The sequence below is a fragment of the Aythya ferina genome (genome assembly GCF_964211825.1).
Source record: "Aythya ferina genome assembly, chromosome: 5".
NCBI classification, from domain to species: Eukaryota; Metazoa; Chordata; class Aves; order Anseriformes; family Anatidae; genus Aythya; species Aythya ferina.
The window spans coordinates 30,911,969-30,932,387 of record NC_140301.1 but is presented as its reverse complement, the minus strand read 5'-3'; the positions used below and the strand labels follow the sequence as shown (position 1 = coordinate 30,932,387).

Sequence of the window (20,419 nt, the reverse complement as noted above, 5' to 3'; positions counted from 1 at the left end):
AAACCACTCAAGAGCCTGTAGCTATAACCATAGAAGGTCTGGTAGGAAAGGCACTAATGCTCAAGCAAATAAGCAATTTTGTTTAGCTGTACACTATTCACCTTTCCTTTTATAGTAGAATTATTTTCTTCTGCTTGGAAGGAAAATCTGTAACAGAAATCTAAAAAATTCAAAGCCAAAAAAATAACCTCCCCCTACTTTACCTTACACAGTTTGTGATTGCATTGCCCTCCAGAATGAATGTAGGTAATTTTTCAAACTTAAGACTAAGAATTTTCTCTGTTGCTTACAAGTTATTGCCTAGGGTGTTTCTAGAAAACACAATACTATAACTGAACTGCTACTTACCCACTAGTGTACTGGCAAACCTCTCTACAGAAAGACTGAGCAGAACATGCCTCTTCACTGTTGTCATGTGATCGAACTGTAGGGGATTCTGCACAAAGATAAATCACACTGTAAACACACTTCATTTGTGACACACATCTCATTTTATATAATCTGACCTCTTTTTTTTCAATTGTATTACAGAAATGTTTCCACTTTATTTTGCTTAATTCTTTTCTATTTGTTGTTTTTAACCTAAGAAGCGTTCTCCTAAAACTGCATGCTATAAAGAATAATATTGATTAGTGCCCCTCTGCTCAGCCCCATGTAAACACTGCTTCCTTCCCATGATCTTCTGAAGTTATTGTTCTATATGGATTAAGTTACAGGAAATTGTTTCATTTTTTGCTTTCTTTTTTTCGTCCTGTCATGTTCAAGAAAAAGGGAAATTGTAGCTAGGACTAACTGTAGGTTACCGACAGTATTTAACAGTAATATGAAATACAGAGAAAAGTGAAATTCCTCTTTATTAGTATAGAAGATTGCATACTTTGGATGTGGGTATTAAATAGGTTGAAGGGTAAAGGAACGTATATTTCCAAAATCCATGCTAGTTCTCAATGTGCAGCTCAGACTGCTGCTCCCGGGGTAGTGCTTTGTTTCTTCTACAAGGAGCAAAGGGTATAGGAAGCTGCCTACACGACTGACTTGATCAAGCACTAATGTATAAGTATTTTGTTTTCTTCTGCAAAACACACAAATGATATAATAAAATGCTCTGAAAATGATAGAGCTACTTTTTTTAACCAAGAAGTTATTTCTACCTAGGACTAAATGTCATCTATTATTCTGAGGAAGTTCATACTTGGAAGACACCAGTGGTTGCTATCAATATGTTTATCTATTAAGAAATTTTGTAAAATGCTAAAATAATACAACCCAAATACACCCCTACCTTTTGCTGAAGAGATAACGATTTGTGTTATGTGTGCTAGCGTAGTCAGGTGGAAGAGGTAGAGGTGGTTATAGGCTGAACTAATTGATGAAGGTTGCAAGTCTACAGCATCCTCCCAGTATAAAGATGGAAATGATAACACAACTCCCACCTACAGTGAAAGGGAAGAAGTAAATATTGAAGTAACAAAAATTTGGTAATAATTACATGGGTAATATGAATTATTATAACTTACATTCCCACTATATGGTTACATTTCATTTGTAAATGAAATAGTAAAATTACACAGAAATCTAAACTCTAAAAAAGTGTATTAATATGAAGAATAACATAAACCTACTTACCAAAACGTGGAACATATCTACTTCTAAGAGGGATGGAGTGTCTTCCATTTTAAAGTTTGGTAGAAGAACTACAAAATAAATATATTAATTACATATTTGTTATGCGCTTTCCTCTTTCAGACCAAACCACAATATCAGAATCTGGTGTCAGAGCCTGAATCACTTGTGTTTTTATCAAAAAGAGGCTAAGCCTCTGCAATGATAAAAGTATCTAGCTATTTCACTGCTTATCACTTATTTGACTCCATCTATTTAGCAACTTCCACGTGCCCAAGCAGCTCAAGATTTTCATGACAAACTCTTCAAAATTCTGAGATAAAAATCTCTCATTTATTTCTTCGTCTCACCCTTAACACCATGTTAAGGCAATTTAGCAGAATCCCAAAACCTGTACCACACCTAAGCATCCTGTCCAATACAAGGCACGTCAGATAATGGGATTCACAAAGGCCACCACATTAAACAGATTAGCAAGAAACATGGAGGATAGGTATGCGTCTCAACCCAGTTCTACCTGAAATCCAGGTATCTTAAACTTCTTGTCGACTTCAGCAACACAGAGCTGGGTCAGAGCTATCATTTACTTTAATTCAAGCAAAACTCGGTAATGCAAGGGAACATAAGTGAAATTGAAGTTAGCATTGTTGTCAGTAGTCCGTCCTTTCCTTCTATGGTGTATTAATAGCATGCACCATCTTATAACAGAAACTTCTGCAACACAAAAGATAGGAAACACAAGGAATACGATACCTCCTAGAAGACGAATCAGATGTTTCTGAATCAGGACTTGTGGTGATGTTGTTCTCTGAGCAGCTGCAAACTGCACTAATGCTTTAAGGCCACTGTGCTAGAGCACAAGAAAAAACAGTTGGACAGGAAGAGATAATAATGAAATAAATCAGTAAGAACATACCCCTAAAAATAGAAAACATCTTGATAAGTGAATTAAATATGAAGTAGAAGCATGTTGTCTAGTATGTTTTTTATGTTATCAATCTAAACTAAATCTGTAGTATTTTCAGATAGCTCTCAACAGAGAATGATCTTGATGTCAGCAGTTTCAACAACATATGTGTAAATGTATTGCATATCTACTTGCTCATACCTGTCTATTTTGTAGAGATCCAAATAAAGGCTTGCCCTCTGTTTCCAAGAGGTTTTCTTAAAATTAAAACACAGGAAAAAAAAATAAGTTGATTTTTTCTACAGGAATTAATATAAAATTTCTGTTTGTCTCACACATGTTAACCTAATGCAAGATAATTTTTCTTCTTAGTATACATCTTTCTTTTTAAAGCTTAGCATAATTCTGATAAGCAACTCCCTTAGATTTTTCTTGAAAAAATCCAGCTTAAATTGGCTTGCCACATAAATGACTGTGCTAGGCTTTTAAAAAAGAAGTTAGTTTTCAGATCTTCCTAACTATGGATTTAAAGGAATGGTAATTCATATGAATAAGACATTCTTTTTTTTTTTTTTTTTCCACCACATGTATAGTTAGCAACTTCAGAATATTAAAGACCACATTTCTTCTACAAATTCTTTAAGAATAAAGACAAAAGAAAATAATGAACCCTACTGTGTAGTTGATTCAAGGATAATTCAAAATATTCAAAAGTGTTAAGGTTTTGGTGTTGTTTTGAAGAAAACCAAAAAGAGGAAGCGCTGTTTCATAGTTGTTAGATATTTCACTGCGCAGAAAATGCATGCACATCTAAGATCTTTGTCAGCCTTGAGATATTCAAATGTACTTAATGATGCAGTTAGTAATACGGAACACGATCGCTCCCAGTTCTCACAGGTTAAGCTCACAAATGTTGGTACTACATACATTAATCAGATATTTTAGGAACTACCACCTAACAAAAACATCCTATTACTTACACTGGATTAAAGTGTATCATGTTATTATCCATGTAATTACATACAATAAATATCATTAATCTATTACATGTTGTTCTTATTTATATAGAACTATCATTATTATTTATACTATCAGATTGTATACAATTTTACAACTCAAACAATCTTAAGAGCTTTGAGTCACAAAAAGGAACAAACTCAAATTACACTTTACCTATACACTGGATGGTAAAAGCACATGTGCTCCAGGTCATTATAGGGATTCGATGATCAGCTTCATTTGGAGCAACTTTTAGTCCAACTCTGTAAATGGTGGTTGCAAACAGAATAAGCATCTCCTTGATACTGCTTGAGTATTTGGCTCTGCAAAAGTAAGCCAAGATCATTTCAGTCTGAATTTGTTAATAATGCTTGTTACTTATAAGTTAATCACTAACAAAATCAAGGTTATTCATGAAGGAATTATTGAATACAAAGACCACTTGTCTGTATAGAGGAAACAAAAATCACTAGCATCCACTAGTAAACAAATACCTGGATATAACAGCATCTGAAAACAAGTGAAAGCTACCCCTGAAACAGACATACAGCAGAAAGATTAAAGCAGACAGAGTTTAACTAACATGCCTAGAAGCACAGAGAATTGTGAAAATCACTGGAATTGTGGGTTAGAAGATTCTAGAGTCATAGTTCTGTACTAAGACAATAAGAACTGCCAGACTGGGTTTGAAAAAGAGGTCCATCTAGCTGTATATAGATCTGATATTCAGTGAATACTGAAGGAAAATTATACGTAAAGCCACATTCAGACCAAGAAAGTCAATGTTTTCCTTCAATATATATCCTGAAACATAGTTAGGCTATTTTAGGGAAAATTAATACAGTGTAGAAAGAACTTCTGGTAATACTTACGAAGACTGAACTCCAAAACTAAGGATAGAATTGAATTCTAAAGCAGAGTTTCCCAATCCCTTGTTGACGAAAGCCGGAGCATTTTGTTTTTCTCCTTCCACAAGAAGAAATTAGATCCACATTAGAATTCAAAGAAATTGTTAACAGTTTTTATAGTAGTCTAACAGAAGTGAGGCTTGTATTTGTAACTGTTTTGAAAATAATTAACAGACTTCATAAGCAAGACTGCCTTCTAATCATCCCTAACATTTTCTTCTACACCCAAACACATGAAGATTAGAAGTAGTGCTTTGCTACTACTTTTTCCTCTCCTTGGTGAGGAAAATACAGCAGCAGCCACAAAAACAGAACTTTGCTGCACCATAGGAGTACAAGTAAAGCACCATTTCTTTGGAACTTCTGTTTCCTAAACAATCATAAATATTTTTATTTTGGCCCTCTTAATTTATTTTTCTCCTTTTCACTACAAAGTGGTCAGGCAAAAAAAATAATTAAATTTGAGTGTTAATTGCCAGTCGTCCTCTCCAAATATACGTAACTTTCTTCTACAGGGAAGACAGAAGGAAATGAATAGAAATCAGGAAACTGGTGAGTTTTCTGGAGAGCACTTTGAAATCAAGGTGTCAGCTCAGAAAGGGCCGTGCCTTTAACCCCAACTTTATTTTATACTGTATTGACTGATAGCAAAATGTACCCTTTATTTGAAGTTTTCTGTTGACATTACTTAAAATATGCACTGGAATATTAGATACCCAACAGAAAAGCTTCAAAAGGAAGATAATAAACAAACCTTTTGCATTTTTCACACTGTAGCCTGATATCCTGACGAGGATAATTTCCAGCCACCTAGCTAGGGACAGAATTTGAGCTACTGCCTCTGCATCCTCACTGAGAAAAAGAAATGCAAAGAAGTTGTTACTTCAACACTCAAAGGATCTTTATAAATAATCTTTAAAAGCAAAATCCACGTAGATCAAAACACATTAACTCTATGTTTGCATAGCTTTGCGCACTTTGTAAATTTTGAGCAAATGGTACAAAAAATAAGCATTAGCTATACTGCACTATTAGCTGTATTTTCTCTTTTGGTGTACACTCCAGAAGTACTTAGTCCAGAAATGCTTTAGAAAAGGATTTTGAGAGGAAGCATATTTGGGTGAGTAGTCAATGAGATAAGCAGTCTTTTATATGAATTAGGAAGGTCAGCCTGAGCTTTCCTTCCTAAAATTTGAAAAGCCAACCCAACCCAAGGTCACACTTGTGTATATACATATATATACACACACACACACACAAATATATAGAGATACAGAAATTTAAATGCTATGCAATCTGGAAATTCACCTGTTTATTTTTTGAGCCTGCAACGGAACAATAGGAATCACAGTATTGCACAGAGATTTGCAAAGTGGACAAAGATACTCTCCATTCTCCAAATCAAATATCTGTTCAACATGCAGACGTTGTCGAAAGTTCAGCTGCATGGCTTCAAAGTACCTATGACATTGAAAAGGGGATTACTAGAAAATGGAATGGCTCAAACATGACCTGAAAACAAATGCTCAAGTAATGAAAAATATTACTACCTACAAGTGCTTATCCATGCCAACAAATGAGTCTTTTCCTTTTATAACTATTTCATATGCAGGAAATATTTCATATTACAGGGAAGTAAAATAAAACCTTCGGTCATGTATTTGAACTCATTCAAAAAAAGCGTGGTATACCAACTTCGTCAAAATGATGGTAACTTTTTCTTGCTGTTAAGATCCTTTAAAATGCATTTTATTAGAATTTTTACACACAGTAGTCTTTAATATTTCTACTGTTCTGTCACATCTTCAAAACAATGAAACACAGACAGTATCTAATATCTTTCATAAGAAACTCATTAGAAAACAATTGAAATAGCATTTGTACACATTCCAATTTTAGGAAAACTTACTGGTAACATTTCATGAATGAATAATCAACAATTTGTGGCAATGACCAAGTCTCATGACTAGACAACAGAACTGCAGCCTTCCTTTAGAAAAGATGGTAATTTGCATTACAGTATCACACTACCTACTTTAAACTCAAAAGGAAACTGAGAAGTAACTATGATCTTTTTACAGGTTTTGTTATATAATTTTGCTCCCTCAGTGAATGAAGTAATCCTTCCGATTTCATTAATGTCTCAGTGGTATTGACGTTATTAGGAACAAAACCCAACATTTAAATCTGCTTGCCTGAATATAAGCAATTAAATTTAGTACTAACACCCGGACTGGACATGTAGGATCTGTAAGACAGATACGAAATTACTGAACTTTCACACTAAGGCAATTACTAGTTATTATTTTGCTTTTGAGTATTACATCTTAAGATTTAAAATAGCATCTTATTTATCTAATAAGAGAAAATTTGTTTACAGAGGTGATCAACAGAAGTCATAATAATTACAGAATATTTATGAAAGTATTCATTACATATATATACACACAATATACATTTCCCCAAATTCAGACAACTATTTTATTGCAAGCAACTCTTCTTTCTCATACATGGCAACTACAAAGATATTCCATTAATTTGTACTTGTACTGTTTTATAGAGTATGTTTGCAGTATTTTTAGGCTGCACAGATACTCTGCACAGTGTGGCAGGCATCATTTGGAGGAATATTAGTAAGTTAGAATGTCTGTTATGTAATAAGTAAAAGACTATACTCAAACCTTCTGTGTCATCCCGTATGAGAAGAGCCTGTTGTCCATTTTAATCCCATTTACCCATACAGCAAGTCATCTTTTCTTAAAAAGAGCAAGGGAACTGAGCTCCAGTGTTGCACTACTTAGATTCTACGTAGATGTGGATCGATCTGCCAAGAGCAGATGTATTATACTCGAGGAACATAATTCCATATCATTTTAAGTGTGTGTACCTATTTATTTTGTACTGTGTTTTGTTTTGTTTTTTAATAAAAAATATACATACAGAAAAGTAAATAGTAAGCACTTGAATTTAATCAAGCTTTTTAAAGTAAAATGGCACAAGCATAAAAAAACAGCCACTTGAAATTGTTTTTATCATTTGACAGCATGAAGTAACTTCCTTGCATGACCCAACTCTCTATCTGTTTATAACACCTCAGTGGTATTTAAGTTCTAGTATTATTTCACAGTATTTATCCTTTTTTAGAGTTGCTGAATCTACATGTACTCAAAATGCTCAACATTAGCTTTATTGCCTATAATCATATGCATGTAGCTAGAGGCAAAGATGACCATATTATGCAGGCTGAATAACTTTTTTTAATAGTTCAGGCTATATTCTAATCCAACATCCTTTGTCTAAATACTGGGCACCTGCAAACAATATATATCTAGTATAGCTTTTAACTACTGTATCAATTTTTTTTTTTTTTTTTTTTTTTATTAAGAGTTTGTCCACCACTGGAGAGGAACCTCTACACTGGTAGATTTAACCATTTATATTCTAGTCTAAATGCCAGATTTTCATCTAAAGACTCACTGGCATAACTCAGCTTCATCCTTTAAGCAGTGAGCAGGTAACAAGCTTTCAGAGACAAAGGAGTGTTGTTGTAGAACACCCATCTGGAAGACTCCTACTGGTCCTCATTGGACTGTTAAAAAGACATCTACTAGATAGGGTTTCTTATTCTTGACCATTTTTACCCCATCAGTTTTATTTGCGTAAATTGGTAACTCCTTACATATTCTTCTTTGGGTCATAGAAGTAGATTGATACCTTCTGATGATGCTTTTCTTCATTGGTTAAAAACTTCTTTTGTGCCATGTTTCATTCTTAGATGAGTACATAGCCTGAATTCTTAATTCAATAGCCACTTACTATTGTGTGTTCTCTGCGTGCAATTAAATGTTTCAGAAAATAGATCAATAAATATGAAAAACTGCAAAAACCTTGCAAAGACCTATCCTTACTTCTGCCAGCAGGTTGCATGCATCACATGGCCACAGCTTCCTGTGTGGGTTCCACATGGTAAGTCAGGATGCATGAAGAGAGGATCTATTGTATCTAGAAAAACACAACAGAAAATATATTGAAAGAACAGCGACGTAACTTCTGATCAATATGAATAGAAATGAACAACAGTATACACAGAACACAAGCCTTCAGATTTTATTTTTTTCACAGTTCAGTCACATTATGCATTTCATGAGCTTTTCCAGATCAACACTTTAAAGTAATCACAAGACAGATCCCCCTTCAATCATTATTTAATATTATAGTATGCTTGAATCACACTTGTAGCTTTATGGTGTGTTGTACATCCACCCTAGGGTGATTTCACCTAAATATTTGACTTGACTGTTATTAAGTAGGACGGAAAAATAAATTATAATAAAAATGAGAATAAGTTAGCTGCTTTTTCCATACCTTCAAACCACTTGTCCTGGTCAAAGAATTAGGGTGACTTAGTAGGATCTTCTCTCAACAAATCCATGTCTGACAATTCTTATCCCTTTTTCTTTCTAGTTTTTATAAACCTGTAATAATTACTATCATTCAACATACTTCTAGGCATCTAAGCTATCTGAAGTCAGAACTTTTTAGTACTTCCTTGTTTCGTTTTTTTTTTTTCTTAAGACAAATACTTGTTTGCTCTTCTTAGCCCTTTGAGATCTCAACTATCTTCCATGCATTTTAAAAGATAATCAAAGATTCTACTGAAGACAAAGTTCTGAGAGTACTTTCAAAATTATTTTAGTAGTTGACAAGGTGAATACACTGAAATTATCTAGATAATGTTGCAATACCTTTTATCCTGTTCTAGACTATTTCTTTTCTTAAAGTCAACAGCGGAACACCTGATCTTGAATTATGACTAATTTTCTTTTTTTTTTTAAACTTAAAAAAAAAAAAAAAAAAGAGCAAAAAAGTCAGTGTCCCCTTTTCCTTGCATTTATTTTCTTTCTTTCCTATTAAATAATTGACCAAAATCTCTCTCATGCTTAATCAACTGTCACTTACAAAAATTTCTGGTTGGTCTTTGTGTTTCTTGCTTCCAATATGTCATTATGCAGCTCTAGTTGTGTATGATTCTTTATATTCATTCTTGAACAATGTTATATGATCCTTGCTTATGCTTTTTTGTTATTGTTTTTAAGTGTAGTTTTTACTTTACGGACATGAAAAAACACCTGACACTACCATACAGACCTCTGATAATGTTCATGTATTTCTTCGATATTGTCAAATTTTACTGGTGTACTTGAATAAACAGGAACTGTTAATATTCTCTTTTTCCCCCCTCTAAAGTGACCGCTCCCACTAGGTCTTGAAGTTTTATATATCTTCTTGTGAGAATAACTAAAGCATTTTCTGATATCCTAGGGAAAAAAATAAATTTTCATACACTTCTCATTCTTAATTTTTAAAGCATGGATTTTAGGAAAGTGAAAAATGTTAAACTGTTCCAAGTAAGAGCTGGCCATTTAGCCATCTGACTGAACACAGAGTTTAACTAGGTTCATTGGACAACAAGCTCTAGGTACAGAACTGCTTGTGTCCTAGAAGAAAATTGCTTACCTCCTGAGAGTTCAACAATTCTGCTTCTATTCTGAGTTAAGGCAGTTGATTTCTGGACACAGGCAGATAATACCATAGCAGCACTTTCCAGCTTTACTTCCTGCTCCTCCTGACAAAGAATACATGTCAGAACTTCTTTCTCAGCAACAGATGGACCTCGTTTGGGACCCAAAGCAATTCGGGAGTAATCAATTGCTGAAGACATGCTGTAAGAATATAACAATAACAGATGAAAAATAATCATTTTTTTCTTCTAATGAAACAGACTTACTCTTGAGGCATCTAAAATCCCAACATGCTGCAAGCATCTCCAGTGTTATACCAAAGAGCTTTGCAAAACCAAGTGATGACAAAATGATGAAAAAACACTTCAATTCTCACTAAAATGCTCTATTTTTTTTAAAAAAGAGAAAGTGGTAGCCATTTAACACTGAATATCACATTGATATAGGTTCAGACAGCAGTACATTCAGGCAACTGTATTCAATAAGATTGAATTAAATATATTTTAATCTTACAGATGCATTATAATTTTATTGAATTCAGTGTTTTGTGACACTACTTCCACGTATTTTAAAGTATTTCTTATTTTAAAAGTTCAGCAATGATTTAAAGATTGTTTTAAAAACCAAAGCTCACAGAAGAGATATGAATCCTCTTGGTGCTGTTTTTCAGATCTCTATTTTTCTGATTAGTTTTGTACAGCCTCAATTAGACTAAAATTGTAATTGCATTAGGCATATTTTTGAAGAATCTCTAGAACAGAAGCAATCCACATGACCAAAATCGTATCACTGCTAAAACAGATAAACATAGCTACCCTTAAACTATTCTCCCACAAAATGATAAACCATATCAAAACTCAAAGCTCTGCTTTGAGAATCAGAGCAGTTATCAGTTATCAGCTGTACTGTGTCACCCTGCCTGCCCACTGAAGTAGTCACATCAACAGAAGTTTATGGTATAAAATTGAGATATTTCTGCACCTGGCTATTTTTACCATACACAGCAACACTACCCTCCTTATCCACCACTCATGAAAAAAAGGTCCTCTCTCCTTCAATTGTAACTGGCTTCCATTTCCAATTATTTGCCTGCTAATGCAGTCTTTCCTCTAGAACTGACTCATTTAAAAATTTTTAACATTTTAAGAGTAGCTACCTAATAATGAAAAACCCAATCAAATAAATTCAGCACAATAACTGAGTGAGACATGAAGTGTGTGATAAACATTACAAACATAGTATCATAAATTGCTGTAAATATATACTAAAGTTAGGATTTTAAAGTTAGGATTTATCATAATAGGTAAGTGGTTTGTCCTACACAAGCAATGATGTAGTTATATATTTGAAGCCTCAACAGAGGAAAAAGGAAAAGCTTATCATACACCTAGCCACCCAAAGCAGCACAGGATGAAAAATATTCATTTCCAAATTGTATATGACCTGCATGACAATAAAGGATTCACTTGCCATTATTATAGTATACATAATTACAGGATATTGCAGAACTAAGTTATCCAGTCTGTAAAACACCAATTCACTCTTAAATTATCTTTCCTTTCCACCAATATAAACCAAACATCTTCAGTATGAAATCAGATTTTAAAAAACAGTGAATAGAAATAGCAGCAACTTGAGCTACAAGAAGCATGTTTTCTTCATTGCAATTTAACCATAGCCAATACGCATTAGATTCTTTACAAATTTAAGTTGTTGTACAAGGCAGACAGTCATCTCCTCAAGTACAGCGATGTCAACTACACTTCTAAAGATATTTTTCAAATGTTCCATAATAAGTACCTACAATTTGAAGAAATAATGTTCTTATTGTTTAATTTATGCTGATCTACAAAAAGCAAATCCACTGTTCTAACATCAGCAAACATGCACTACTTCTAATATTATTCTTTAACAGAGGACTTAAAACTAAAAAAGGGAAACTAATTTGCTGACTGGGATGACAATTTATCTTACCATACTATAAGTATTTTTATAAGGCAGTATCACATTTTAGGTAATGAACTCTTCCCCACCAGAGCTCTGGATGTCTGCTTTTTCTTACCTTTCTTCCTCCATAATAGCATCTTCTTTCCCTTGTGCCTCCGATGTGTTTTCATAAAGGAGTTTATGGGTTTCAATGAAATTTCTCTGCAGAGCAGACATCTGAGCCATTATCTTCTGACGATGTAGCCTAGCTGCTTCTGCCTTTCTCTTCCTCTCAGCTTTCTCTTTATCCTGAGTGCTCTGCGTCTGCACACACCAAATTGCAGGCAACAGAGAACATCAAAAATTAGAAGAATCTTTCCCCAATTATAAGCATATATATAATACTAACATCAAATTCCTTAATTGATAACACTTTGGGTTTTGTTTGTTTTAAAGTTAATTGCTGAACACTGAAACATGTTAACACTGAAAAATTTAAAACCTAAATTTAAAGTGTTGACTAGGATCATTAAGAAAAGAAATGAGATTGACAGACCTGCAAGATGTCACTAGAACCATAACTTGCAGAAAGGTAAGATCAATGACACCTGATCCATTTTGTTTACCTTCTACATCTTAGGAAACTTTAGTGAACATCAAGTTTACTGGTGTTGTTATTCCCACCATAAATGAAACTTTTAAATGAAGCCCCCACTGTGTACTCCATATATCCCTTACAGAAATTTAAGAAACTTTAATCTTGAACTATTTGTAGAGATCACAGCAAATAGATTGATCCTTCATTTCTATAGCAAAATTTTATGTATTTGAGTACGGTATTTTCCCCTACTACTTCTTCATTGTAGAATGGACCACTATTCTTCTTCCAGTGCTTCTTCATTTATCATATTTCCAAAAATTATAAGCAAAGAATTTATACACTTTAGAAACATGGAAATTGAACACAAAGGTAGATATAATTGAAATATATGAAACCTAATTCTTCTTATTCAACTACTTTAGGCACAAATTCAATATTATATGCAGTTTCCATTCAGGATGCCATTATTTTTTGAGAAAATGAAGTAACAAAAAGTTGCTTTATAAGTAGTGGACCTAACAGATTGGTTTGTTACAGACTTATGTGTTTCATTCCCTTACCTTTCTAACTATCATATGACACCTTTCTCAAAAAAGAAACATGGCATATGTTGTGATAGGTTTAGAGCTACACATGCGATGCCTGGACAAGAGGTTGTTTGGCAGCAAGCTGTTGCCAAACACAACGTGTAAGAGCAAACTGGCCTGTCTTTGCACACTATCTAAAGGTAATTGGATTCTTTTCTCTTCAGCTGCCTATTATTAAAAAAATAGGTAATGCTGCAGTAAACTTTAAGATCTCCACTGTCTCACTTGACCACTGGATTTAAGAGATTACTTTGAGGGAAGAGGGTAAAGACTGATGCACAAAGTAATGACCTAAGTTTGATTTCTTTATCACACGATCAAGGCATAGCATATTAGCCTCTTGTTACCTCATGTAAATTACAAGATAGCATTTTAAGTGTATTTGTATTTGCACAGTGACAGCATAATAGAAAAGGTGATCAAACCACAAAGATAAAAGCAGAAATAAATAAAAACAAATTCCCATCCTCTTAGCGTCTAAATGCTATTTGTAGACAATATATTATAAAGTAATACCTACAATGGTATTTTCATATAACAATAAAATTAGGTACTTATTTCAAAACACCATTAAATAATATTATATACAAGATTTCTATTGAACTTTAATTATTACCTCATCACCTTTTGTAGCTTCTGAGACTGATGTAGCTGCTACTGTTGTCAAACTAGATTTTTCTCTCATTCTCTTCACCGTGTCAAACATCTAGGGTGAGAGGCTTAGATGTTAAAAAGGTAGTAATAGCCAAGTTGCACTTTATTATAGGTAAGAGCAGAGCTCCTGATTTTTAATTTTACATTTTTTTCAGATTGCCAAATGGATGAAATCAACTGCCATACTCTTAAACTATGAAAAAGTCCTGTAGCCAAAGAGTAGTGCTCAGCATGAAGTAAAATTCTCCCAACTTTACGAGTTCTCCAGCATTAATACTGCTAAACAAATAAAGCTCTTTCATCAGAAAGACATCTGTATATCAGAATGGACAGACTGCTAGCTTATTTCATGTAGGTGACACATGGCCATCCCATGGAAATAGTCTGCAGTCAGTATAAATCAACATCTAGAACAGAAAGCTTTCTAGCTTATGCCCAATTAGTTAAAACCAAGCCTAAAAAAATTAAATTTTCTACTCTTCGAACTATCTTTAATAAGAAACTTGAAATTCTGATAATTTTAAATATTCTAAGTTTGCATATCATTTAAAAGAGTATATGTTAAGTATATTTTTACTTTTGCCCTTAGAATTTCAGAAGAAAAAATTCTCCAAGATCTTTTAAATTTGCCACCCTATTCAGTAGTAAATTTGCACCAATTTCAGTAGTATAGTTTTGGAATCTTGCTGTGGATTTTTACCTTCTTTTCTACTTTTTTTTCCAGGAGCTCTGTGTTTGCCAAATAAACTAAGGCTACTGACGCCGCAAACGGATAAGGACCTTGATACTGCTAAGAAGCAGCAGCAGCCCACTTTTCTAGGTTGGGCACAGTGTCATTGCTCCATAAGGTTTTCCTATCTCTTACCGGGGAAAGTCAGTGAGATGGTTGGAAAAATACCATAGATTAAATGTATAATGTGGCCATTAGTTAGGTCATTGACTAAAAACTTAATACAAGCTGCCCCTAAAATGTCTTCCTGATTTATGAACTTTTACTTATCACCTGCTACTATTTCACAACAGAAATATAAGGAATAAGGTTTATACATAAAAATACACAAATGAGGTTTCAACAGTTTAGGCTTCTTAAGAAACTGCTGCAACTGCAAATACTAATAGATTACATATAGAGAGGAATTATAACATCTTTCATAACAGCTTTCTAAATTACAAAATGAGATCATGCTCGTCTCCCCACTGTGTACCTGCAGTATCCAATTGATCATGTCCTTCTGTGCCTCTAATTGAGGAATTCTCTTTAATTTTTCCAGAAGCATTAATATGTTTACAGCATTCAAAGCTGAGCTTCCCATTCCTTTACAAAGAAAGAGAAATGCATGGATTTGGGGCTGGGGGGGAGGAGGACAACATCTTACTGTATCTACAACCATAAGTATGCATTAAAACATTCCTAATTATATAGCACATATTTATGAACATAATCTCCGTAGTTACCGTTCTGTCTTAAGTTCACCTATTCATTCCAGATAAATGTAGTATATAATCTTTCTCCATTGTACATTAATATTTTTTCCTATTTCTAAAAGTAGAATTATAGGAAAAAAAAAAAAAGAATTGCCTTCAGTTTTGAAGAGAATTAGTGGAGCTCTTGTATTTTACACTAGTCTGCTAAAAAGTTCATTATGTATAAGCTAATTCCTGTCACAAAAGTACAATTCTGCTAATTTTCTTCACAGCATGTTAACATTTTGTAAGATTTTTTTTAGCCATTCTTAAAAATAAGCATGCTTTAAAATTTGGACCATTCTCTTCAATTAGATTTCCTCTGCAGCACTTTCCAGTTGAACTTGTTTCACATTTTTAGAAGTAAGACAAAAATGTTACAAAAAAACTTTTTTTAAACACTTTTCAGTAGGTTTTTCTTACCAAAAAAATTGATTACTTCTATATCTGTTATAGAAATGTATATATGTGTGTGTGTCTGTGTGTGTGTTTTTCTGGTTATGTTTAATACATTATTTTTACCAGGGCATAAATTTAATACACTATTATTAAAATGTAGTGCCTTGTACATTTGAAACCTTGCACACACTGTCTTCCGTGGACATTGATCCAAGTCCAGAAGAAACCTATGAAGTCACAGTCTGGTATTTACACATAGGAAACCAGAACTGGCTCTAAGCATTGTCAAAAGCAAAAATAAAACTGACAAAGAATTTTCTCACTAACAACTTAGATATACGAACTTTTAGTCTACTTCTAAAATGATCATGAAGTTTTTAAAACAGAAATACGTTCGGTTTGGTGATAATATTTCTTGCTCAATAAGAAAAAAGTGACAAATAAGTGACATGAGAGTCTCTTTCAGACTCAGTAACACCTCTTAAAACAAGATTTTTGAAAAACTAAATAAAGGCAGTTCAAGAAGCTATATTTCACAATTCTTATCTCTGTTCCAATTCTCAAGTGACAATTATGTCTTCATAAAGGAATTTTTTTGTTTCTTACACAATGAAGCAGAAACTAGGTAAGATGAATAATGGAAAACTATTTAGAAAATGTATGTTCCAACTCCCACTCCCTAGACTTGAATGTTAGATTTGGAAATGCTCTTTAAGGACTTTGAAAAGAAAAAGCACACCGCATAGCCATTAAGTTTTGCTTCTATTATCACTACCCTGACAAAAGACTAACTTGCAGGTCAATCAATAACTGCATAGCTCAAGTGTATGAAAGATCAAGACAGTTCTCTACAATCCACTCTCTTTTCTTCATTTCTATTTTAACAATACTTCTGTGAAAGAACCACCATGTGGTACTTAACACCCATATTACTTTTGTTTCCTTCAGAAGAAGAGAAACACATCTTTTCTTCAACATATCTATCAAATGGGAGCAAAGTAAGCTACTCCAAACTTGGTCTCTCTATTATTTCAAATAAATATTTCAGCAGTTTTAAATTCTAAACAGTGAGTCCTTTCTGAATGAAATAGCTAAATACTTTCTTCTAATTTACTGTTGTCCTTAGAAAATCAAGCTAGTCTGATTTACTCTGCTCTTTCAAAGAAAATGAAACATACTTGACGCTTTGTGATAAAAGTCAAAGGTTACTTCTTCTTCCGGAAACTTCTGTAGCTGCTGCTTCTCTTCTAGTAACCCTAAAGAAAGGAGATGAAGCACCTAAAGAGATAAAAATGTTAGCTCTCATTCATTGTTAGAGTGCTGGAAAACCAGTACATGAAATAAGGATATTTTATACAGTTTCTACTATAGGCTTATTATATCCATGATAAAACACAGGAACAAGAATAAGTGCAAAGGTCATACATGAAAGGACATATAACAACAGAGTGTAATAAACTGTCTTGTGTGCTTCTTGCACTACAATAAACTTTGCATATATTATTAAAACATGAATCTTATTTTACTGATTCATACAAACCTATAAACATCTATAAAAACAAGTTTGGGGATCAAAAAGTAATTTCTTATATTTCCAAGTTAATCTCTGGATATTTTGATCACAAGATTTTAGTGTAATTATCATGGGAAAAATAAAGTTAACTATACCATTTGGATCATAGCTTCAGTCCACAAGTGGGTTTCAAGTTCTACTGCTCTCTGAAGGATGGTCCGCAGTATGTGCATCATAACGTCACAGTTCAAAAGCCTCACCACATTACTGAACGCAGGACAGAAGTCTGGGGGAGGAGGTGGTGGCAATGCTAGAAAATGTGGGTATGTAAAAATATTAATTATGTACTGGCATCTCATCAAAGATTCAAGCAAAAAGAGACAAGAAGCATACTACTACCAGTGAAAGAACAATTGGATCTTTTCAATTAATAAGAATATGCTCAAATCCAATTGTTTGCCTAAGTCAGGTTTTACCTTTAGTAAAATGAAGTACTTCTAATAAGTTCTTATATAAAGACATGCAAACTTAGCTACACAAGTAATCTTTAAATGCAACTCTTTAATACTTTGCACTGCCTCTTGTCATTTGTGTATCACTAACACGCATGAAGTGTGTTTTGCATCAGATAAGTTTTCTAAGTAGTTAAAACTTAAACAAGGATGAGATGCAAAAATTAAGATATTCAACTGAAATGGCAATCTGGGAAGAGAAAAACTATCTTTTCAGATTAACAAAAGTTGACAATAGATTTTATTAAATTGTTTATTTTACTTAATTGTTTACAAAGTCTTCCTCGGATCAACTCAACTAATGCTCATGCCTTTAGTGGGTAAAAATAAAATGGAAAATAACGCTCGTGTTGCAACAAAAAGGTAGTTATGTTTGTAGTTAGCATGTAGTTAGTAAAAGTTTGCAGCTTTTAAATAAGCAAATTTTGGTTTATAAAACACAAGCTATTTACATAATGGGTAATGAGCATTATTTCCTGCAGCAACCTTCTCTAGAGGACACTACTGTGTATCACGTCTGTGCTACAGAAATTACAAAAATAACTTATGGCTCCTTTTTATTCACCATAAAGACTAAATTGTTTAATTTATCAATGGTTATTATGCCACATTGATTTGTCTACTGGAAATTAAACTAACATTTCCAAAATTCCTATATTACAAAAAAAGTCTGGTGTTAATTAATTACAATTACCACAAATCACAACAAACGTAGTATGAACTCGGCTATCCATTGCAAGTCACAATACATCTCAAAGATCATTTTATATAAAAAAAAAAACTACATGCACTACTGAATTATGTTTGTTGAGACATCAGTTTCAAATGTTTACCTTCATCTCTGTTTTCTTGTTTTCTTCTTTTCTTTTGTGTGTGTTCAGCCTACAGAAAAGGTAGTGTTGTTTTATCATCGTGTCTACAGGAGTATGCAGTGAAAAAATTAGAAATGCTAATCTATCAAATGTGGCAAGATACATAGTCAATATTTGGTCATGCAACTAGAATCCTGTATGAAATCTGTTTAATACCGAATTTTGCATTTCATTTTGTAGTAAAGAAACAGCAGCACATACTTTCTTCTTCAAAAAAAATTACAGAAACAATGTTTGCTTTCTTCAAATTCAAGGACAATTCTCAGCACGTTCTATTCCTAGCAGTTAAGGGAGTTAACACAGAAGTCACCATGGGAAAAATATTACAAGCCACACCACATCAATTTATATCAACATTAACTTCATTAGAAGCTTAGTTCTCAAGTTAGCTTTATACAAGTTAGCTTTTTTAACTTTTTTTTTTTTCCAGTTTCTTCAGATTCCATGAACTCCTTTGATTCAGCAAAACTCTTTAGACGGTGATAATCATGTGCTATTTTTACCTTTGAGAGTGATTCTTACACTGCCTACCTTACTGTGCTGGGTCTTAGTATAGTGATAAAAGAACATATTGAACTCTTTCAAGCATTCATCTTTCAGTTCATAAACTCCATGGCCAGACACTCCTGGTTTCCTTAAAAGAAATATTTCATGATATACAGATTAATAACATATGTTCAGCACATCTTTGAACGTACACAAACCAGTAACAGGATTTATTTTCTGGCAAAATGCTAATAGTTAAAGAAATAGTGACAGTTACTTTGTTAACTTAAAGAGCATAGAGTGGGTACAGTTTTGAGTCTTTATTTTTGAAGACTGTTGACTATCATATATTCAATATATATTCCATATTACATGGATATGTTGAACCTTCCATATAATTCCCACAGCAAAATTTCTAGGTACACCTATAGCTGCCATTGCTTAAACATAACCAATATAAGATTTCAAATAAGGTATACTAAAACAATTAAAATTACAAGACATTCCTGTCACAAAAAAAAAAAAGCAGACATTTGAACTAGTTTTTCTTAACTGTTGCAATTGTTTTCCTTTTTTGCATATGCACTTTTTTTTTTTTTTTTAAAAAGTGTCTCCCATCTGAAAGCTATACCAAGTAGCATGTAAAGTAAATAAATGACATTAAACCAATGATTAGGTTATCATCAAGAAGTACAATGAGTTGTTAAGGTTCCCAACCATCTTTAAAATTAAATGAACTTTTGAAGATTTTCTCACTAGGACATGAGATCACTGAACTCCTGAGGTTCCTCAAACTGAATTTGAAGAGAGGAATAAAAGGAGAGAAGCAGCAGCTTCAGATATTCCATATACTTTTCTTTCTTACACATATTCTAAAGCGTGTATATTTCAAGACAGAAAACAATAGCTGAATGTAGAATGTCGTACAGCTTGTTTAGCCCATATGAGCTATCTAATTTCATGCTCAAGGTACTTATAAAACAATATCAAGAACTTACTTGAATGTAGCCACTTTATCAATTACATTCTCCAAGCCAGTTTCATTGTTCTCCTGGTAAAAAATTTAGTTTGGCGTAAGTATATAATGATTCATATATCTTCAGTACTATACTATGAACAACAAAAACAGACATGCAGATTTAGAACAATTCTCTAATTCATTAATTATTTTGGCCATTTGGTAACTCAGAAAGCAGATATTCGTAATTAGCAAGTTACAAGGAAAATACCAAAGACAGATAACAAATACTTTCATCTGCTCATGTAAAATTTGATTTATAACAAAGCTGATCTCCCCAAACAGAGCACTGCCTTACCCAACCTCAACGGAGGGGGAAAAAAGGTTTCACTCCCTAAAAATAGTCCATGTGGATCACGTGTTATTGGTTTCTGATTATAATCCAGGGTATTTTGTTTTCATAATCTGTTTTGGGCATTGATTGTTGG

At 33.2% G+C, this 20,419-nt stretch overlaps 1 protein-coding gene across 2 annotated transcripts in view; it reads right to left on the bottom strand.

Annotated features, from left to right (window-relative positions):
• UBR1 (ubiquitin protein ligase E3 component n-recognin 1) overlaps positions 1 to 20,419 on the bottom strand; it is a 60,181-nt gene that overhangs the window by 8,428 nt on the left and 31,334 nt on the right. For both annotated transcript variants that reach the window (XM_084520267.1, XM_084520268.1), the window contains exons 22-40: positions 19,972 to 20,024; positions 19,019 to 19,121; positions 18,449 to 18,497; positions 17,259 to 17,413; positions 16,769 to 16,868; positions 14,933 to 15,042; positions 13,690 to 13,779; positions 12,022 to 12,209; positions 9,955 to 10,160; positions 8,346 to 8,439; positions 5,746 to 5,898; positions 5,192 to 5,289; positions 4,402 to 4,495; positions 3,704 to 3,852; positions 2,732 to 2,787; positions 2,377 to 2,473; positions 1,627 to 1,694; positions 1,283 to 1,433; positions 349 to 436 (exon numbers count right to left, since the gene is read on the bottom strand). In XM_084520267.1, the coding sequence (XP_084376393.1) occupies positions 349 to 436; positions 1,283 to 1,433; positions 1,627 to 1,694; positions 2,377 to 2,473; positions 2,732 to 2,787; positions 3,704 to 3,852; positions 4,402 to 4,495; positions 5,192 to 5,289; positions 5,746 to 5,898; positions 8,346 to 8,439; positions 9,955 to 10,160; positions 12,022 to 12,209; positions 13,690 to 13,779; positions 14,933 to 15,042; positions 16,769 to 16,868; positions 17,259 to 17,413; positions 18,449 to 18,497; positions 19,019 to 19,121; positions 19,972 to 20,024 (2,102 nt within the window). The remainder of the gene's footprint in view (positions 1 to 348; positions 437 to 1,282; positions 1,434 to 1,626; positions 1,695 to 2,376; positions 2,474 to 2,731; positions 2,788 to 3,703; positions 3,853 to 4,401; positions 4,496 to 5,191; positions 5,290 to 5,745; positions 5,899 to 8,345; positions 8,440 to 9,954; positions 10,161 to 12,021; positions 12,210 to 13,689; positions 13,780 to 14,932; positions 15,043 to 16,768; positions 16,869 to 17,258; positions 17,414 to 18,448; positions 18,498 to 19,018; positions 19,122 to 19,971; positions 20,025 to 20,419) is intronic.